We start from the raw sequence: 20428 nt of genomic DNA, 5'->3' as shown, positions 1-20428 counted from the left end.
AGTGTTTACTTCTAGGAATGAGATTGGCAGGCTGAGCGTCGGCAGGAGGATTTATTTTTTTCTAATTTTCTACAAATTTAAAAAGTGATGACAAGAAAAAGTTTTATAAAGTGTTAAAATATTTCCAAATGAATAAGATCACTTACTTTGGGACCCCACTCCCACCCTGACACTCCACAGTACATAAGCAGAAGAGGCAGCGGTGGGAGAATGCTGTTTGTTGCTGTTTGTCATCTCACATCCCTCTTTGTCCTCTTCTATTGACAATGGAGGGCTAGCCTCACAGCCCCATAACACAGAGGCAATGATTCAACTCTTTAAGCCATCTGGAAAATGACTAAGCATCCTTCTTGGTAGCCTCAGTGCTAAAGAGCTGGGATTGTTTACTCTCAATCTTGAGTTTGCTTTATTGTAAAGAGAAGAAAGGAGGAAATATCTTTCGGAATTTTAAAATGGATTACATTTATAAAATTTCCTGGAATATTGCTGAAAGGATTTCCCTTCCCTTAATGAGCAAAGGCTCATAAAAAAACAGGGCAGGGCAAGAGAAGCCAAAAGAAGATAAGATGGTGAAGGGAAGAACAGTGTAGGGAGTTTCTAAAATGTCTTGCAGGCCCGGCTCTGACACAAACCGTGGAATACCCTAGAACATCCACGGTGAGGCTCTGATAACTCTAGATCATGCAATCCTTGGCGACTTCTTTGCAACAGAAAAGCAGAACACACACACACAAATAAAGCCACTTACTTTGTGCAAACGCCTCCTGTACGTCTCCCCCTACCCCTGTGAGAGAGTCCTGAGGCGTGTGGGTCGGGGTGGAGCAGGCGGAAGCTGACCGGACGGGCATGGGGATGGGCCTGCTGATGGTGTGGCTGGGGGAGGAGCGGGGAGAGCCTGCCCCCTGGGTCTGGAGAGACAATGCAAGTCATTAATTGTTTTCGCAAGAAGATGCCAAATGCCCTTCCCAGTGCCTCAGTCAAATGTTAAAGACAGTGACAATGAAATTCCAAAGTAGGTGAAAATCCTAGGTAATTAAGATGGTAATTCTCAACCTGAGTTGCAGGTGCAGATAATTTAGGACCTTACTGTACATGATCTGAAGTTTTGGTTACAAACTGAAAGCTAAGAATATTAGTACTGCATTCATTGTTCTGTAATATAGATGTTTGCCCATGTAATGAAGCTACTGTTAAGCAGTGATAATTACAAGGTGTGTTTATGTTCTCCTTGAAGGAAGCTCTATATAGAATAAAAAGACATTAGGAGAACATTTTAAATATAAACTTGGAGACTATTTGGGATGGATGTGGTTTACATTCTTCCTAAACTTTCAACCCGTCTTGTCCTGGCATCATCTGTAGAGGATAATTTATAGTTTCAATCATGTCATGCCATATTGCGTATGTTAAGACTCAAATAAAGAATCAGATGAAGTGTAAATTGTTTAATCCCTGTTTTACAGTAAAAGTTGTCTTTGTCGAATTGCTCTGTGATTCAGGGATTCAAATGGGGAAGAGAAAAAAGAAATCCTGGTTTCTAATTTTTGGGTAATGTTTCCTGTAGGAATTGTCCTCTTCGCCTATGAAAAAGGCAAGAACAGTGGGATTTTAAAATGAGTAAAGAAAAAAGGAGAAAACAACTTCAAAGCCATTTATCTCCTCATTCCAGCCCTTGGCATGAAATAATTCTGAGGCTGTCAAACCTTGAATTTCGCAGCCTTGGTTCTACAATGAGGTCTCTTGGAAACATTTTCTGTTTTAATAATTAGTTTACAAAGGAAGTAAAGTCAGCACGAATAAGAAAATGTAAGAAGTGCATATACAACAGATTAGGTATTCACATAAATTCCACTTCAGTCCACTGGGTCTGGCCAGGGAGAGTGAGGACTCTTCCACAGCAAGGCCCAGAGATTCATCATCACCCCATTCAAACCCCAGACATGCACCACCAGAGCCGTGCTCTGGAATATTCGATTTAGGTCTTTGCTGTGGGTTCAGCTGCTTGCAGTTAAAACACACAACATCAATCCTGTAAAATGCCATGCTGTTAGCTTTCCAGGGCTCAGCATCACACATAAAAGTCAAATCTATAAATTGAGAAAAATCCCGAATTAAAAATGAAGCAAAACAGAAAATAACTCATGTGATGCTCAAGGCGCTGAGGATTCCACTCTCACTCACAACAGTACCTTGGAGTGGCCTGTCGGGCCCAAGGAAGAGAAGTTTGCCTGCTTGTGATGCTTTGCAGCCCCTTGCCCCAGCCTGCTCCAGGATGGGTCTGGTTTCCCCTAGCAAACTTGGGCAGCTCAATGTCATTACCACGAAACCTCTGCTTCTGAGGTACCTGGGCATTTCCTTGCTTCCTACATCAATAAGTGACTTCATGTTTGAGTCGTGCTTTGCCATGTGCACAAGGTTCTCATGTACATCCTCATGGGTTTCTCTCCCTGACCCATTGAAGTAGGTCCCATTATGCTAAATGTACGGTTATGGACCACAATGCTCAGAGAGGTGAAAAGAATTGCCCAGGAGATGGAGCTAGAGTGTCCGAGCTGGGGCCTGAGCCCAGGTGGTCTGCCTGCCTTGGGGTGGGGGGACCTGGATGGGCTATGGCTGGTGACGGATCCTTCAAAGGAGACAGGTGTTGGTTAGGTACCCTGAGATCAAGTACCTCTCTCTGGCAACCCGTCCTGTACATTCTTTTCAAGACAGGGTCCTCAGCAGAGCTCTTTGTCCTTTCTCATCTGATCTTTTTACCAAGGAGCCAGGTGCAGCTGGGAGGAAGGACTGGTGATGATGGGAAGTTGGACAGAGGGGTTGAAGGAAGAAGGCTCCTCTTGGCTACACAGGGTGGCTTACCTTCTCAACCCTGGAAGCCAGATCCTCTTCTGCGATAGGAGATTCACAATAATGATAAAACTCCATTTTTGTATGTAATTTACAGTCTCTAAAGCACATTTACATACCTAGTTTTGTTTTATTCTCCCACTAATCAGTGCTAGGAATGATAGTAGCTTATATCTGAATAGTAATTGGCAGTCTAGAAAGCATTTTAATTCCATCTACTTCACTTAATCCTCTCAACAACCATACGAGGTATTATTACTCTCATTTTCCAGGTTAGCAAGCTAGGATCAGAGGTGATAATTACCCAAGATCTCTGAACTAGTGAAGGACAGAGATAAAATGGATCCCCAGATTTTAGGCTACAAGGCCAGGGCTTTCCCAGGGCACCACAGCTGCTCCTCAGAATTGTTGGCACTGTGACCAATCATCACGTATTTCCATCTATGTTTCATAACATACTTTCACTAACAACCTGAAGACTCATAAGGCGTAGGACACAGACTCACTAGGGAGTGGTGGTGGAGCAGTGGCCTAGGGCTTTCTGCTGGGCCAGGCAGTACCTTCTAGTTACTGGGTCATGGAGAGCAGCGTGAGTGCCCAGGGTGGAGCAAGAGCCTTCAGGCTGGCTATCAGCCAGTACAGAAATACAGGTCCACAGTCTCTTATCTGCAAATGTGAAATCCAATGGGCAACACATGTTGTTTCATAATTAATGTGAGGCTACTTATGTGGTGTCTGCACTGTACTGCATTTCTAAAACCTCAAAGATTCTGAGTTTTGGAGCATCTCTGGACCCAGTGATTTCAGATATGGGGCTGTGGGCCTGCCTTTCAATATCTGATGGCTGTGCTGGGGCTGTAGTATACGCCAGCCCTGCTCATACCTGTGCCACCAGGCTCTGCAGCATAGGGAGCTTGTGGGGTTCCCCCCTCCCCTTTGGGTACCGCACCAGCCCCACCTCTTCTTGCTTAACACCTTGTCTCCAAAGGGAACTTTTCCAACTCCTTTCTGCCTGTTTCCTGTCTTCAAAACTCCCATCAGTGGTCTTGTGTTAAGAGAAAAATAATGGACTGTGGTTTCATGTTAAGGGAAAAACAATTGATGGAGTCTAAATTACACCAATGTGTGAATGGCTAATAGCTACCATCTCCTAAATGAATCTCCAACTGGTGCAATTTCAAGCAGTCTGATTATATGAAGAATTTAGGTGGAAGATTCTACGCTGAAGTAAAGATTCACTGCATCTTTCCTACAAGTTGTAACTCCCCAGTCATGACTAGTCTTTACCCAGACTTGGGGGTAGAACCCTGGCTCCCTGGGTGATCAGGGCCCCATCACCCTTTGTCAGGACACTGGCCAGTTTGATGCATAGTAGACTTATTGCTGGGAACGCCATCTCTGTTCTTCCTTTCTGCTGTTCTTGCAGGACCACTAGGGAACGGCAGTAGCCTCTTGGCTTTGGGGTAGATTAGTGAAGACGTCACAGAGTTTCATTTTCACAGGTGTGGCCCTAGAGAATGGTGGCCTCTGGTCTGGTCATGAAGCATGGTTGTCAGCTAACAACTTTAGAAGAGTTAGAATGAATAAGCTCTGTGAACATCCTTTCCTGGAAATTATCCAGTGATTAATGGAGCAAAGACTTAAGGGACAATGGTCCATGCAGATCAATATATAGATCTCAAATTCCCGAGAAGAGAGGTGATTTATGGAAGAAGGAGAACATACATCATACTTGGCAAATTTAAAATTGTTCTCTTCCTAGAGAATAAATGAAAAATTCATTTCTACCCTCCATTCTCTGAGTCCACTCAACCTGCTGTTGTATCAATTTTTAAAAAGTCTGACAAGATCCATACATTTTCTGATATTTTTCCAGGAAGTATTTGGGTTTCCACTCAGCACCAGAAAGGAGGGATGCTTCAAGAAAAGTGCCAAATGTCTAATTGTGGAACCAGCACTGTCTGGAGAAATGGCAGAGCAGATGACCATGAGACAGGAGGAGGTGGTACTATGGACCCTCCCCCACCCAGGTACCCCACTCCCCGAAAGTCAGCCTCTCAGGTTTGGGGGAGAATGCATTGTAGTCAGGCCTGGTTTTACGTAGCAGCCTGTTTAGCTACATTCAACCCTCTTTTCATCCTTTCTTCCAGTACACACTGACTGACTATAACCATAGGGCTTCTTGTGGGGATACAGATGAGGTGACTAATTCTGATTGGTCAGACAGGAGGCACCATTTGCCTTGGGTCTTATAGCAGAGATTTCCAGGCAGAAAAGAGCAAGTACTGGGGTGGGGAGAGAAGAGCATTCCGGGGCTTGCAGTATCAAGGGCAAGGCATGGGGAGTGTGAGGGGTACTGAAGACACACTGGGAAGGCCAGTGGGGTTGATGCAGCAGGTTCTCTATGGGGAGTGGAGTGGGATGAGGCTGAGAAGGGGTGGAGACAGGTTTGGGGGCCTCCAGTGTCATAAAAGGGGCTTAGTCTTTATTGTGAACTAAAGCGTCATTTTCTAAGGCTTTTAAGCACAGAAGCAATTTTTACTTTTCTAGAATTAATTAAACAACTCCTAATTTAAAAGAAGTATGAGAGAGAGAGAGAAAGAGAAAGAGAGACAGAGGCTGGGAAGGTATGTTTTTGAACACAGATGTTAGTCCTAATATTGCAGTTGATTATTTATGATGTGAATGATCCCCATGTCCCCTCATTTTTGATCGCTTCACTACTCCATAGAATACCCATAAGAGAGGATGAGCAGGGGAAATAATAGAAGGTGAACCTAAACTGTTAAAATCTGCCATTGCTGGCCTGTTCATGTTCCATAATATATTTGGAAGAAGTAGAAACCTGAATGACTATGATTTCCTGAGTTAAATGGGCCATCCAGTAGTAAATAGAGAAGAGAATGGGTGCAGGAGATGGAATTTGAAATGATGTGTGACTTTCTTCCCTTGATTGAGACAATTAACTAACAAGTTAATGTAAGGAAGAGAAACGAGTGTGTGTATGTGCGCATGCGTGTAAAATGTGGGTCAAATTAGAAAAGTTTATACATTCTCCTGTGTATATGTATACATATATACATACATTTATGCTTATATCTGACTTGCATATAGTATTTCACAAAGTGGTTCCACATTTGTTATCTTTTAAAGTCTATACAACAACCCTGTGAGCCATGTATTACCAGTATGTTTGAAATAAATTGCTAGGACGTTAATTGACTTATTCAAGATCTTATAGTTGTAAGTGAGGAGCTGGGACCACCATAACTCAGGTCTAGCTCCAGTAATGTTTCTTAGAAAATTATTATTGAGATCCTACCTTCTGAACTCAAGGTCAGAAAGGATACTTGGTTTTAGACCAGGTCATAGTATTTGGCCCTGGAAGGATACCAGAAACTCTGGAACATGCTGTCACTGTTATTATATCCCAGCCGCCTTTGTTATTAAACTTTTTATGAGTGTTCTTTTTATGGTTCCTTCAATAAATCTTACATATACACAAAGAAGAAAGAGGGTAGGATAATTTCGATTCAAGTTTGTAAAAAAAATTTATTGCTTATGATACCATAATCATCATATTATATTACAGGCACCATTTTAAAAAAAAATTCATGTTCTCTCCTCAAGGGGAATAAATTCATGCATTACTTCTAACAAGAAACAGCATAAGTAGGAACTATATATACCAGTATAATAAAATACATTGAACCACACAGACTTATGATAAAGCAAGTAGAGGTTATTAAATCAAGCACAATTTGTTGTGTGTGGTGTCTTAAATCTGATTTTACAAAGAGAATGTCGCCAAAGGGGAAAGGCTCATAAATAAAAACAGAATTTAGAAGCAGATGCCGCACTAAAACTTCTAAATTCTCTCCTTAGATCATGTTATACCATGAGAAGTCTATAAATTTGGATGGCATTTGTTTATTTCCTTGTAGAACTGCCTCTGCAGGATTGGGACATATGGGGTTCTGTCTTTAATTTTCACTGAAGGTCAGTATAAGAATCAGCCACACGAAATCTACTGCATGTGTCTGTTTTATTATTCACTACTTCTATAAAGCTCTGAGTGAAAACTTCATTTTATATTTTATGCCAACAGAAATTTTGGTCCCTTGAGAACTGGCATTTCTGTTCTGATAAAACCACCAATTATGTTTTCCTTTTTTTTGCCTCACAGCTAGAAAGCTCATAGTGACACCCTTGTCCCTTATGATTAGCATATTTGCATCTTCTTTAGTTTTCGATTTTTCTACTTCCATTTTATGAAGTCACTGTTTATGTCTCTAGTTGTAAGCTGCCTTGGGTCCTTTTTGAAAAGAGGCTTGACTATGTAAGCAAAGAAATGAGTAAGACCCACAAACACTCTCCCCACCCAGACAATGCATTGCTGACATCTGGGTGTTGCCAATAATGGTCCTTAAGTACCTAGGCAGCGGTACCCACTGCTGGCTGACTTTCAAAGATGCCGCAGCTGTTGAGGGCGCAGTGGGGAGGAGCTGGAGGGAAAGAAGGCAGTGATGCTCTTATGGGCGCTGCCATGGTTCGGCTCTATGCACTCATCTGTTTATAAACTTCCGGGTCCACTGAGCCTTTCAAGAATGTGCTGCCTTGGAAATGGTAGAGAGAGGGTCCCCGAGGGAAATGGCTAAAGCAGGGTTGACTAGCTGCAGGATGGTTGCCTACTCTCTCCACTAGGAGAAGGAAGGTTATATGTGAGCCTTATTTCCTTTTTCTATGCACACACTGAGTAAGAGACAGGAAAGAAAAGAGGCTGTTTGCAGAGAAGCACCATGAGATGGCATTTTTCATTACCATGATCTAAGTGTGCTGTACGTACAATAGCAATACCCCATGTATGCATTTATGGGCAATAATACAGGCAGCAAATGTGTGTCTTTTACCCAGGGGGACTGTCTCTCATTAAAATTTGACTTCAGTTTAGTGAAGTAATTTTTTTCACAAAATACAAATAATGTAATACATTGTCTTTATTGTCTGACATTACAGATTTGTTTTACACTTTCCTTTTTTACAGACCTTGGGAATGAAGGGTAAAAATGTGTCCAGCATTTTGCAAACATTTTTTTGTTATACACAAACACGCACAGTGAATAATAGGAAAGAGAATACAGAAGAATGAAAAGGTACGTTGAAATCAGATAGGCTGTGGTTCTAATGGATCCATGGAAACAACATAAAACTTTTTGATAAGACCAGTAAGTGGGATATATTGTTATACACAGCTTGGTACATGCACTTGAAACGAAAGCTGCTTTTATTTTGCTTTTGTTTTATTATTATTGTATTTTGAGTACGCTGCTCCCTCTGCTGGCTTCTGCATCTGGCTACATGGCCAGACAGGGGGCTTCAGTTCAGGCTACAGTTAGACAGTCACAAGGCTCCTATTTCCAGGGAAGATGTATGTAACACCTTGTGAACTCCCACAGCAGAAAGGTGCTTGGTGGTACGAGAAAGGCTGAAAGTTACCTATTCTTTGGAGATGACTGTCAACCAATGGTAGGGATTCTGGTTTGGGAAGTGAACAGTTACGGAGTACAGTCTTTCTCTTATTAGACTGAGCACATAACGGTGAGCAGTGGGGAGCAGGCCTTAAACATTATGCAATGAAAGGAGACGTAATTGGCTGGTTTTTACAAAAAGAAGTTCCACATCTTTTCAGTAAAATGGAAACTGAACTGAATATTCACAGCATGAGAGGATGTTGAGGTTAGCTTCTGAGTGCTGTGGATTCTACCTAGTGTAATGTTAGTGATTGTGGTGAGTGTCTTTCTATGAAGAGAAGGGTCTGATCAACAACCCAGAAGAGCATGAGAGACTGGTTTGAAACTTAGACCCCTGGAGATCTAAAAAGTTTCCAACAAGTTAAAGCGTGTTCCCTGTTCTAAAGGACATAATAGCTCTTCTTTTGATGTTGACGGTAGTAATAGTTATAAAAAATGCTAAATTTTATATGTCTCCAATCAAGCACTACATTGAAAAGGAAGCAAATTAGTATAATTTTTTTTTCTCTTTCCAAACTGAAGCATGAACATACATTAGAGGCGAAAGCAATGAGAAAAACGGCAGGACGGCAGGCCCCTCCACTGTTAGTTAAGACCTGCAGTAGGGGACATAACTTACTCCCTGCTTCAATTCTTCTTCCTACAGAAAGATTGAATCAATAATAGTTAGATTACCCAGGGTTCCAATAAGAGCAGGTACACAGTGTGAAGGAATGAAGGTGGGGGAAACCTCAATGTGGCTTTGATGGCAGGTCAAGCCTCTTCTCCTGGTGACTTTAGTTCCAAGTCTATTTAGATATTTGAGATTACAGACCCATCTCTTTCCTCCATGCATCCAACCATCCTTCAACATGATTTCTCTCTCTATCCTGCTATTGGTATATCCTGATACCATAGACTATGCTTAATTAGGCTATGTTGATGTCAAGATAGCTGGTGGTAAATGGACTCCTATCCCATTGCTACAGTGACAGAAGCTACAGAAGTAGAACCAGGGGGTTGTTTTCAGGTTCCTGTCGTTCAGTGAAGGGAAAGATGGGATGGGCCCACTTCATTTGGTAGATTTGGAAAAACAAAAACCAGAAAGAGCTTTTTTATATCATCAAATGAGATAATAGGGCAGAAACAGCAAGAGGTTATTAATTATCTAGTCCTGTCTAAACATAGATAGTACAACAAAAACTGAATTCTGCACTTTATATGTCTAATACAATGAAAAGTAAATTTTGTTTAGTAAAGATAAAGCATTCCTGACACTGATAGCAGGAAAAGTCGACTAAGGAATATAAAAGAATAAAGAAAACAAAAGAAAACTGTTACACTTACATCAGTGCCCGGGACACAGTAGGTTCCAACAAATATTTGTTAATTTTTAATTAAAAAATAAATAAATAAAGGAAGGAAGGGAGAGAGAAAGGAAAGTAAGAAAAGGAAAGGGAAGGAAAGGAAGGGAAAGAAAGAAAGAAAGAAAACAATACAGAAACAATAAATGATGGGGTGTCAGGGATGTGGGAGATCCAAGGACTGAAAGGCAGGACATCTTGTCTCACAAGTGAGTTGTCCCAGAGACTTTGCTTATGTCCTTTTATCAGAAGTTTTAGTTCCTGCCTTTGGCATGTCACAGTTCCAGTCCATACTGGTTCATGCTTATTTACATCAGGCAGGATGACAACAGAGCACTGAAACCTCTGCTGGGACAATCATGGACATGAGGCCACAATTAGTCTACTTTTGGGTTGAAATGCAATTTAGTGCATACTGAAGAAGGGAATAAGATTTATGAAAGAAAGAATGCCACTTCCCAATGAGAATTATTATTATAACACTCTGCAGAGGACTTCTATAGATCATCTTATTAAATGCTCTACCTGCAGAAAAGTTAAGGAGCTATTCCCATTTACAATTTGCATTTGAAACCCAGAGAAGTTATGTGACTTGCTGCTAAAGCCACACAGATTTGACAACATTTACTGAAATTAACAAAGTTACTCCTCTTAATAAAACTATAATCACCAAAATTATTTAATGGCTGTATCTTCATTTTCTGAATTAGATATTAGCTTCTGTTTAGATTAGTCAGAATTTCTGAAGGCTATGAAATGTAAAATATTTCTAAATAAATCCAGTTTTATTACTTCCAAGGACAAAAGGAACTGTAAATGAGCACAACATAAGTTGTGCCATGAAGGTCCTCAGTAGTCTGGTTCCAGGAAATGGATAAGAATGAGCCCTATAATTGACTGCTATCATTTGATGTGCCTAAGAAAAGGTACTAAAACTGAGTTTGAAACCACATTTTGGAGGAACTCACATATAGTAATTGAAAAAACCATTGCACATTATGTGCAAATTTCTTTTATTTTTTTAATTAGAAATTTTTTTTTTACAAATGCCATAGTTGTAGGTCTAGGAAACATTTATTTGAAACATCTTACCTTTAGTAGCTTCATGAGACCTTCTAACTGGACCATTAGCTCTCTCCGGCTCTCCTGGAGAGCAGACATTCTCTGTTCCAGCTCATCCTTGCGCTGTCTAAGAAAGAAGCAGTTGCCATCAGAAACAGCATGCAATTCACTGAGCTAATCACATTTGCCAGTCTTGTGGAATGCTAGAAAAAGGGCATCTCTGGGTCTTTGACATAGGTTACCAGGCAGGGAAATGTCAAATGAATGAACAATTATAGCTTGGGCGTATGTTTATTTGTTAAAAGTCATACTAAAACAAAATTAAACTCTTATTGGATATTTACCCCCATCTACCCTGAATTAACTATTTAATGAAATCTTTTTTGAATGCTTATTATGTCATGGGCCCTGTGCTGTGCCATTGGGTCCCCTTGAGATAATAAACAAAAACCAAATTGTCACTGAAAAAGGCCAATCCCTCAGATCCTCCAAACCCAAGGACCCTTTTGTAAATCTCACAGAAAACACTGATTACCTTAGTATATGGAAATCAGATTTAGAAAAGTACATTTTTAATCTCTTCAATTCTTAGTATGCAATGTGGTGCCTTTCAGAGGAGAAATATTCGTGGTATAGATTTTATAGTCGATATAAATCTTCTGGCTTGGGTTTGGCCGCATAGAGTGAGGTCAGACAAAAAGGAGTTCCTATACAATTGTTCTAACAATCTACAAGGTTTGTGTTTGCTTAATTTTGGTTTGTTTTGCAGAACTTCTATCAGCTGTCAGCAAGAATGAAAACAATGAAGGACACGAATATTAATGATTCACATATCTGAAGTATAAGTATATTTTCCAAATCTATTTCAAATCTATTATTTCATGACCATTAGTGAAAAAGTAATATATACATTTTTTCCTTGCCCCAAAGGCTTCTGTCTGATTTTGAAATATTGGAAATTATATTTTAAAAAGTGTGTGGATGCTTTAACCATGTATGTGTTAATGTATGAATAAGTATGCCTAATCTCAATGGCACAGACACAATATTAAATGGAGCTATAGCAGGGACTCTGAAATGAAAAACTGACAATATAAAAATGTCACACTGAGTTAGGTCAATGACTCATCCAATTAAAAGATATTTTGTGGGAGGACAGGTTATGGATATAAAGGAGACATTTTTAATTTGCTTTCATATAGGCCTTCTCTATAATGAATTATGAATTTAAAACTTATAAACACATCACTCTTTTTGAAAATATTTATATTTTTGGCTTTTATTGCCATTTAAAGCTTATTCCAGAGCAATCCTTCCTTTGATTTTCTTTATAATTGCCTCTTTTCTGAATCCCGAGGACAAGGAACATCATAATTTTATAGACTTTAATGTTATCTTATTTTAGTCTTTGGTCTTCCTGGTCTGTAGCATTCTAATTTTAAAAGTCTTGCCCAATTCGAAAATATTCTTCAATGACAAACCCATTAGCTGTTTTTTCTTTGACCTTGTCTGCACATGGTGTTCCAACTACATCCTCAGAAGGGCTTGGAAGAAGAGTAGATAATGTTTCTGATTTATTTCCAGTTCTCTTCTAGATACTGTTCTATAAATTTTGGCCTTTTGATCATAAGAGCACTTTGAGAAGAAGGTTGAAGCAAACTTCTAATATTATAGGTAAGAAATATTAAGAGAAGCATCCAAAAACTATCAGAAAAAGTTAGCTTATAGTGATCTATAATTAACCAACATTGAAAAAAAACCTTGTACATTTATCTTACAGTAGTACTCTTTCAAAACATGACATTTACTCTTTCATGCATTTGATTGCATTACATTTTTAAAAAAACATTCATTTAATAATGTCTTCTCTATAAGTGTTTATACCAGTGGTTACCAAATGTGGGTAACACATCTGTGGTGTAGCCTCCACTGTTCCAAGGAAAAATGAGAAAACAAGGACTAAGTAGTGATTTTATTTTCGTAGAGCTAAAAATATTCATGTCTGAACAAATGCCTTTTATTCTGTCAGATTATTTCTAGCTTTGTGTGTGTGTTAAGACCTACTTTCTTTAGGACAGTGTTGGGACAATAGGCAAAATTTTAATATGAACTGTATATTAGATAATAATAAATAACAATATTAACTTTCCTGAATTTGATGATGGTACCATGGTTATACAAGAGAATGTCTTCTTTTTTCTTAGAAAATATATACATAAGTATTTGGGGTAAAGGGTTATAATGTCTGCAATTTACTCTCAGATGGCTCATCAAAAATGTGTATGTAATTTACATATACAAACATATATAGGGAGATGCAGAAGGGTGTGGCAAAATGTTCGCAATCTTTAGGTGAAGCGTAGAAGGAAATTCATTGTGATATTCTTACAACACTTCTGTAGGCTTAAAATTTTTTTCAAAATAAAAAGTTGAAAAATATAGTCATTCATGAAACTTGCAATAACAGATGATGGTAGTTTTAAAGTGTCATTATATGGTAAAACAAAAAGTACTCAACTTTATGTTGTTTCCCCAAAATAATAAAAAAAAATTAAGCTGGTCTAATGTTCAAGTCTGGAAACCACAGACTTGCATCAGAGATTATGATTCCATTTTTAATTGGTAAAACAAAAAAAGTCTCTTTATATTAATAAGTTTTCTCAAAGAATAATTTTATATACTTTGAAAAGAATGCCATGTGTATAATATAATGCTTATTTTTTAGACAAGGGATAGATATGAATATTTATACTTGTTTTTCTTAAGATTTGTAGTGTCAAGTTGCTTCTGCAGTTTTCATTAATGTTTTCTTCATTATAGAACATGGTATTGTCTTTGCAAACATAGTTCTTTAGCTGTCTTTTAATGGTTCTGCAGTGGGAAGGCTCACTAGATCACCTTGCAAAATTTCCCTCAGATACTCCATCCAATATGGGAAGGAAAGACCTAGGGAACCACGTGGTATGTTCCAGCCCTTTCTCTGCTTCATCTGTGTCTCTTGATTGCCTGTATTCTTGAAATTATGAGTAAAGCTCAATACTAGGGTAAGATCATGTGAATCTGACTTGACAATCTAATCCACTGTGTTAACTTGATACGTAACTCATCCTCTAATGGCTTCCTATTGTAGGATTGATAGCAATATCCTCAAGATGAATGAACTAAATGAACAATACAATGGAGGATGATAAATCTGATAGCAGTGTAGATGGACCAGAGGCTGGGAATCAGAAAAGTGTTTATTATAATAGTACAGGCAGGAGATAGTTAAGACCCAAGGAAAAGAGACAGAATATACCTGTGATGCTCATTGTGCAGGATCTTGGGCAAGTTATTTAACTTCTGTGAATCTCAGTTCCTTTATCCATAAAAAGACTATAATAGTAATGTCCAGCTCCCAGGATTTTTTTTACAGCTACTGTATGGAACAGTGTATGTAGAGCTTAGTGCATAGAAAGTGTCAGATTAGCACACAGAAATGCCTATCCTATAATCCTATTCAGTTGCCAGATCTTGGTTGCAAACCTGGCTTTCCACTTTCTTGTGGCTAAAGTAAAAAGGGAAATATGATCATTTAGAAAGGTCATGATGCCCTTAAGATAAAAATAAACTATGTGTTCATGAAAAGCAAAGCTCTGATCTTGCTGCCCCCATTCCCCTACTAAAGAAATTTCTCCTGTTGGCTTCTCAGTAAGAGGCCCAGAAAGGATGTAACAGGTGGAGAAGACCTCTGTCAAAGCTACAATAAGGAGTTCCTTTGGCAGCTTCACATGGTCACCCCTCAATGGGAACTCAAGGCCAAAGTAATTGTCAAGAGGTCATTGTTTTGGAACTCTTTGAAAGTCTGAAATGACTAAAAGATAAAACACCCAGAGCAGGTTTTCTTAACCTGGGATGTCAGGGTATCTTTGAAATCCCCAAATGGTTCAAAAGTGCTTAGCACAGTATAAATGGTTCATAAGCATCTAAAGAAATATACTTCAAGGGAGTGTACTTCTTCTTCCAGGCAGAAGAAATGTGGAGAATATGGAGGCAGGTAAGTGAATCAGCTAGGATTTAGGTGTCTCAAGCCTCAAGCCTTATGTATGGGCCACCAGCTGACAGTGAGGGCCGAAAGTCTAGAAGTTCCCCACAGAGCCAGACTCCTTAGTGTAGCTTTGAGCTAGGCTGGGGTCATGGGAATGCCCACGAGTCAGGGCCAGAGGATGGTTAGAATTATTGGACTGTTCCAAGATAGCAACATCAAGGAGGGAAGAAATATCAGTTGGAAAAGTCATCATCAGTGAACCAGGTACATAAAGATGCCTTCCCAGATGGTATCATCCTAACGGAACCAAATACTTTGGAAAGCAAATGCTAACTGGGGGGAACCAGTGAAAATGTTTATGAAAGTTCCTAGTCACCACCCTTCCACTAGAGAATGGGACGGCCAGTGAAGAGGTATAAAGAACATTCCAGGCAGAGACAGGGTACCCTGAGGTGTAGATGAATGACTATTCTATTTCTAAGTTGGTTTATTCAGTTATATTTCTGTGTACACTAGACTTAACTTTCTTAACTTGTGAGTCTGGAGGGCCTACATGATCCGATTTGGCAAAAGATGCTTTCAAGCAGTGATTTTACTTTCATTTGCCTTTGAGGAGGAGGATGTAAAACATCACTTTTTCCTTCTTTTCATTTTCATCCCTTCTGGGTGATGGTAGTGGAATGTGCAAGAATTTCTATTACATCTCTGTGAAAGTAGGACCAGAAATCCCATATGTTGAAAAGGAAGAATTTCTGTTTCTTCCATTAAATTATTTTGTTCTTCCAAAGTATGATGTGATCTCTTCACATCAAGCAGCCTCCACAAGCTGCAAGTTCTATAGGTCTCCTTTCCATAACTCAGGCCTTTGGTGGGTTTGCCCCTCTAGCCAGGTGCACAAACCTGGGGAGACTGGATCCCAGCTGAGAGGCAGGGCCTGCCCCCTGGCCAGATGTGCTGAGTGCTCAGATGTTAATATGGCCAAAGGGCAGGTTTAGAGTGGAACCCCCAGAAACATCCATGACTACAATCAATAGGGGCTTGGTAAAATCCAAATATAGCCATACAGAATCTGCTTAATTTAGTCTCCTTGTATGGAGGAAGTAAGTGGCACTCTAACTCTGACAAGAGTTTCTGAGAAGAGGCATCTGCACTTATTATAAAAATTATGCCTCAGCATTAGATTTACCTGAAATATACTTGGCATCCAAACTGAAAGATGGAAAGAATGTTATACTTGCTAACTACAAGTGACTTGTGAAATATCCATATGACATTTTCATGAGGGAATGTCTTTGAGTTTATGTTTGTGTTGTTTATTACACAGACAGGTTTGGGTAAGTGCCATATTCAAGGTATGGTAGTTAAGTCTGATTGGAGCCCATGGTGTGACTCTCCTTTTGCACACGGTCACAGTCCTCATCCACGTCTTACTACTCTACCGGTCTGACTCTGAGAAGTGCCCTGAAATTCACGACTTGAACCAAATGACCTTCTTAGGTCCTTCCCAACTCAAATATTTCATGATGACAGACTAGGTAACACCAGGCCTTTAAATTCATTTGTAAGACGGAGGAAGATGGCGGAAGAGTAAGACGCGGAGATCACCTTCCTCCCCACAGATACATCAGAAATTCATCTACACGTGGAACAACTCCAACAGAACACCTACTGAACGCTGACAGAAGACCTCAGACCCCCCAAAAGGCAAGAAACTCCCCACATACCTGGGTAGGTCAAAAGAAAAAAAGAATAAACAGAGACAATAGGATATGGACGGGACCTGCACCAGTGGGAGGGAGCCGTGAAGGAGGGAAGGTTTCTACACACTACAAGCCCCTTCGAGGGCGGAGACTGCAGGTGAAATGAAAAATAGTCTAGATGGGATCAATAGCAGAATAACTGAGGCAGAAGAACGGATAAGTGAGGTGGAAGATAAAATAGTGGAAATAACTGATGCAGAGAAAAATAAAGAAAAAAGAATGAAAAGAACAGAGGACAGTCTCAGAGACCTCTGGGACAACATTAAATGCACCAACATTCGAATTATAGGGGTTCCAGAAGAAGAAGAGAAAAAGAAAGGGACTGAGAAAATATTTGAAGAGATTATAGTTGAAAACTTCCCTAATATGGGAAAGGAAATAGTTAATCAAGTCCAGGAGGCACAGAGAGTCCCATACAGAATAAATCCAAGAAGAAATACGCCAAGACACATATTAATCAAACTGTCAAAAATTAAACACAAAGAAATCATATTAAAAGCAGCAAGGGAAAAACAACAAATAACACACAAGGGAATCCCCATCAGGTTAACAGCTGATCTCTCAGCAGAAACTCTACAAGCCAGAAGGGAGTGGCAGGACATAATTAAAGTGATGAAGGAGAGAAACCTGCAACCAAGATTACTCTACCCAGCAAGGATCTCATTCAGATTTGATGGAGAAATTAAAACCTTTACAGACAAGCAAAAGCTGAGAGAGTTCAGCACCACCAAACCAGCTTTACAACAAATGCTAAAGGAACTTCTCTAGGCAAGAAACACAACAGAAGGACTATACCTACAATAACGAACCCAAAGCCATTAAGGAAATGGGAATAGGAACATACATATCAATAATTACCTTAAATGTAAATGGACTAAATGCTCCCACCAAAAGACACAGAGTGGCTGAATGGATACAAAAACAAGACCCATATATATGCTGTCTACAAGAGACCCACTTCAGACCTAGAGACGCATACAGATTGAAAGTAAGGGGATGGAAAAAGATATTCCATGCAAATGGAAATCAAAAGAAAGCTGGAGTAGCAATTCTTATATCAGACAAAATAGACTTTAAAATAAAGACTATTAGAAGAGACAAAGAAGGACACTACATAACGATAAAGGGATCGATCCAAGAAGAAGATATAACAATTGTAAATATTTATGCACCCAACATAGGAGCACCTCAATACATAAGGCAAATACTAACAGCCATAAAAGGGGAAATCGACAGTAACACAATCATAGTAGGGGACTTTAACACCCCACTTTCACCAATGGACAGATCATCCAAAATGAAAATAAATAAGGAAACACAAGCTTTAAATGATACATTAAACAAGATGGACTTAATTGATATTTATAGGACATTCCACCCAAAAACAACAGAATACACATTTTTCTCAAGTGCTCATGGAACATTCTCCAGGATAGATCATATCTTGGGTCACAAATCAAGCCTTGGTAAATTTAAGAAAATTGAAATTGTATCAAGTATCTTTTCCGACCACAATGCTATGAGACTAGACATCAATTACAGGAAAAGATCTGTAAAAAATACAAACACATGGAGGCTAAACAATACACTACTCAATAATGAAGTGATCACTGAAGAAATCAAAGAGGAAATTAAGAAATACTTAGAAACAAATGACAATGGAGACACGACGACCCAAAACCTATGGGACACAGCAAAAGCAGTTCTAAGGGGGAAGTTTATAGCAATACAATCCCACCTTAAGAAACAGGAAACATTTCGAGTAAACAACCTGACCCTGCACCTAAAGCAATTAGAGAAAGAAGAACAAAAAACCCCCAAAGTTAGCAGAAGGAAAGAAATCATAAAGATCAGATCAGAAATAAATGAAAAAGAAATGAAGGAAACGATAGCAAAGATCAACCAAACTAAAAGCTGGTTCTTTGAGAAGATAAACAAAATTGACAAACCATTAGCCAGACTCATCAAGAAAAGAAGGGAGAAGACTCAAATCAGTAGAATTAGAAATGAAAAAGGAGAAGTAACAAATGACACTGCAGAAATACAAAAGATCATGAGAGATTACTATAAGCAACTCTATGCCAATAAAATGGACAACCTAGAAGAAATGGACAAATTCTTAGAAATGCACAACCTACCAAGACTGACTCAGGAAGAAATAGAAAATATGAATAGACCAATCACAAGCACTGAAATTGAAACTGTGATTAAAAATCTTCCATCAAACAAAAGCCCAGGACCAGATGGCTTCACAGGCGAATTCTATCAAACATTTAGAGAAGAGCTAACACCCATCCTTCTCAAACTCTTCCAAACAATATCAGAGGAAGGAACACTCCCAAACTCATTCTACGAGGCCACCATCACCTTGATACCAAAACCAGGCAAGGATGTCACAAAGAAAGAAAACTACAGGCCAATATCACTGATGAACATAGATGCAAAAATCCTCAACAAAATACTAGCAAACAGAATCCAACAGCACATTAAAAGGATCATACACCATGATCAAGTGGGGTTTATTCCAGGAATGCAAGGATTCTTCAATATACGCAAATCAATCAATGTGATACACCATATTAACAAGTTGAAGGAGAAAAACCATATGATCATCTCAATAGATGCAGAGAAAGCTTTCGACAAAATTCAACACCCATTTATGATAAAAACCCTGCAGAAAGTAGGCATAGAGGGAACTTTCCTCAACATAATAAAGGCCATATATGACAAACCCACAGCCAACATTGTCCTCAATGGTGAAAAACTGAAACCATTTCCACTAAGATCAGGAACAAGACAAGGCTGCCCACTCTCACCACTCTTATTCAACCTAGTTTTGGAAGTTTTAGCCACAGCAATCAGAGAAGAAAAGGAAATAAAAGGAATCCAAATTGGAAAAGAAGAAGTAAAGCTGTCACTGTTTGCAGATGACATGATACTATACATAGAGAATCCTAAAGATGCTACCGAAAAACTACTAGAGCTAATCAATGAATTTGGTAAAGTAGCAGGATACAAAATTAATGCACAGAAATCTCTGGCATTCCTGTACACTAATGATGAAAAATCTGAAAATGAAATCAAGAAAACACTCCCATTTACCATTGCAACAAAAAGAATAAAATATCTAGGAATAAACCTACCTAAGGAGACAAAAGACCTGTATGCAGAAAATTATAAGACACTGATGAAAGAAATTAAAGATGATATAAATAGATGGAGAGATATACCATGCTCCTGGATTGGAAGAATCAATATTGTGAAAATGACTCTACTACCCAAAGCAATCTACAGATTCAATGCAATCCCTATCAAACTACCACTGGCATTTTTCACAGAACTAGAACAAAAAATTTCAAAATTTGTTTGGAAAAACAAAAGACCCCGAATAGCCAAAGCAATCTTGAGAACGAAAAACGGAGCTGGAGGAATCAGGCTCCCTGACTTCAGACTATACTACAAAGCTACAGTAATTAAGACAGTGTGGTACTGGCATAAAAACAGAAAGATAGATCAGTGGATCAGGATAGAAAGCCCAGAGATAAACCCACGCACATATGGCCAACTTATCTTTGATAAAGGAGGCAGGAATGTACAGTGGAGAAAGGACAGCCTCTTCAATAAGTGGTGTTGGGAAAACTGGACAGGGACATGTAAAAGTATGCGATTAGATCATTCCCTAACACCATACACAAAAATAAGCTCAAAATGGATTAAAGACCTAAATGTAAGGCCAGAAACTATCAAACTCTTAGAGGAAAACATAGGTAGAACACTCTATGACATAAATCACAGCAAGATCCTTTTGGACCCACCTCCTAGAGAAATGGAACTAAAAACAAAGATAAACAAATGGGA

At 39.1% G+C, this 20428-nt stretch overlaps 1 protein-coding gene across 9 annotated transcripts in view; it reads right to left on the bottom strand.

Moving 5' to 3' along the window:
- Positions 1 to 20428, bottom strand: part of DTNA (dystrobrevin alpha) — a gene marked incomplete at both ends in the record, with an annotated part of 142077 nt that overhangs the window by 13592 nt on the left and 108057 nt on the right. For 3 of the 9 annotated variants that reach the window (XM_079718028.1, XM_079718030.1, XM_079718031.1), the window contains 3 exons: positions 749 to 908; positions 8998 to 9018; positions 10814 to 10910. In XM_079718028.1, the coding sequence (XP_079574154.1) occupies positions 749 to 908; positions 8998 to 9018; positions 10814 to 10910 (278 nt within the window). Of the gene's footprint in view, positions 1 to 748; positions 909 to 6459; positions 6499 to 8967; positions 9019 to 10813; positions 10911 to 20428 lie in introns of those variants that run through there. The other 6 variants (XM_079718034.1, XM_079718035.1, XM_079718036.1 and 3 more) reach the window with 3 other exon arrangements.

This window comes from Hyperoodon ampullatus, assembly GCF_949752795.1.
Source record: "Hyperoodon ampullatus genome assembly, chromosome: 13".
Lineage (NCBI taxonomy): Eukaryota > Metazoa > Chordata > Mammalia > Artiodactyla > Ziphiidae > Hyperoodon > Hyperoodon ampullatus.
This window is presented reverse-complemented; position numbering and strand designations above follow the sequence as displayed.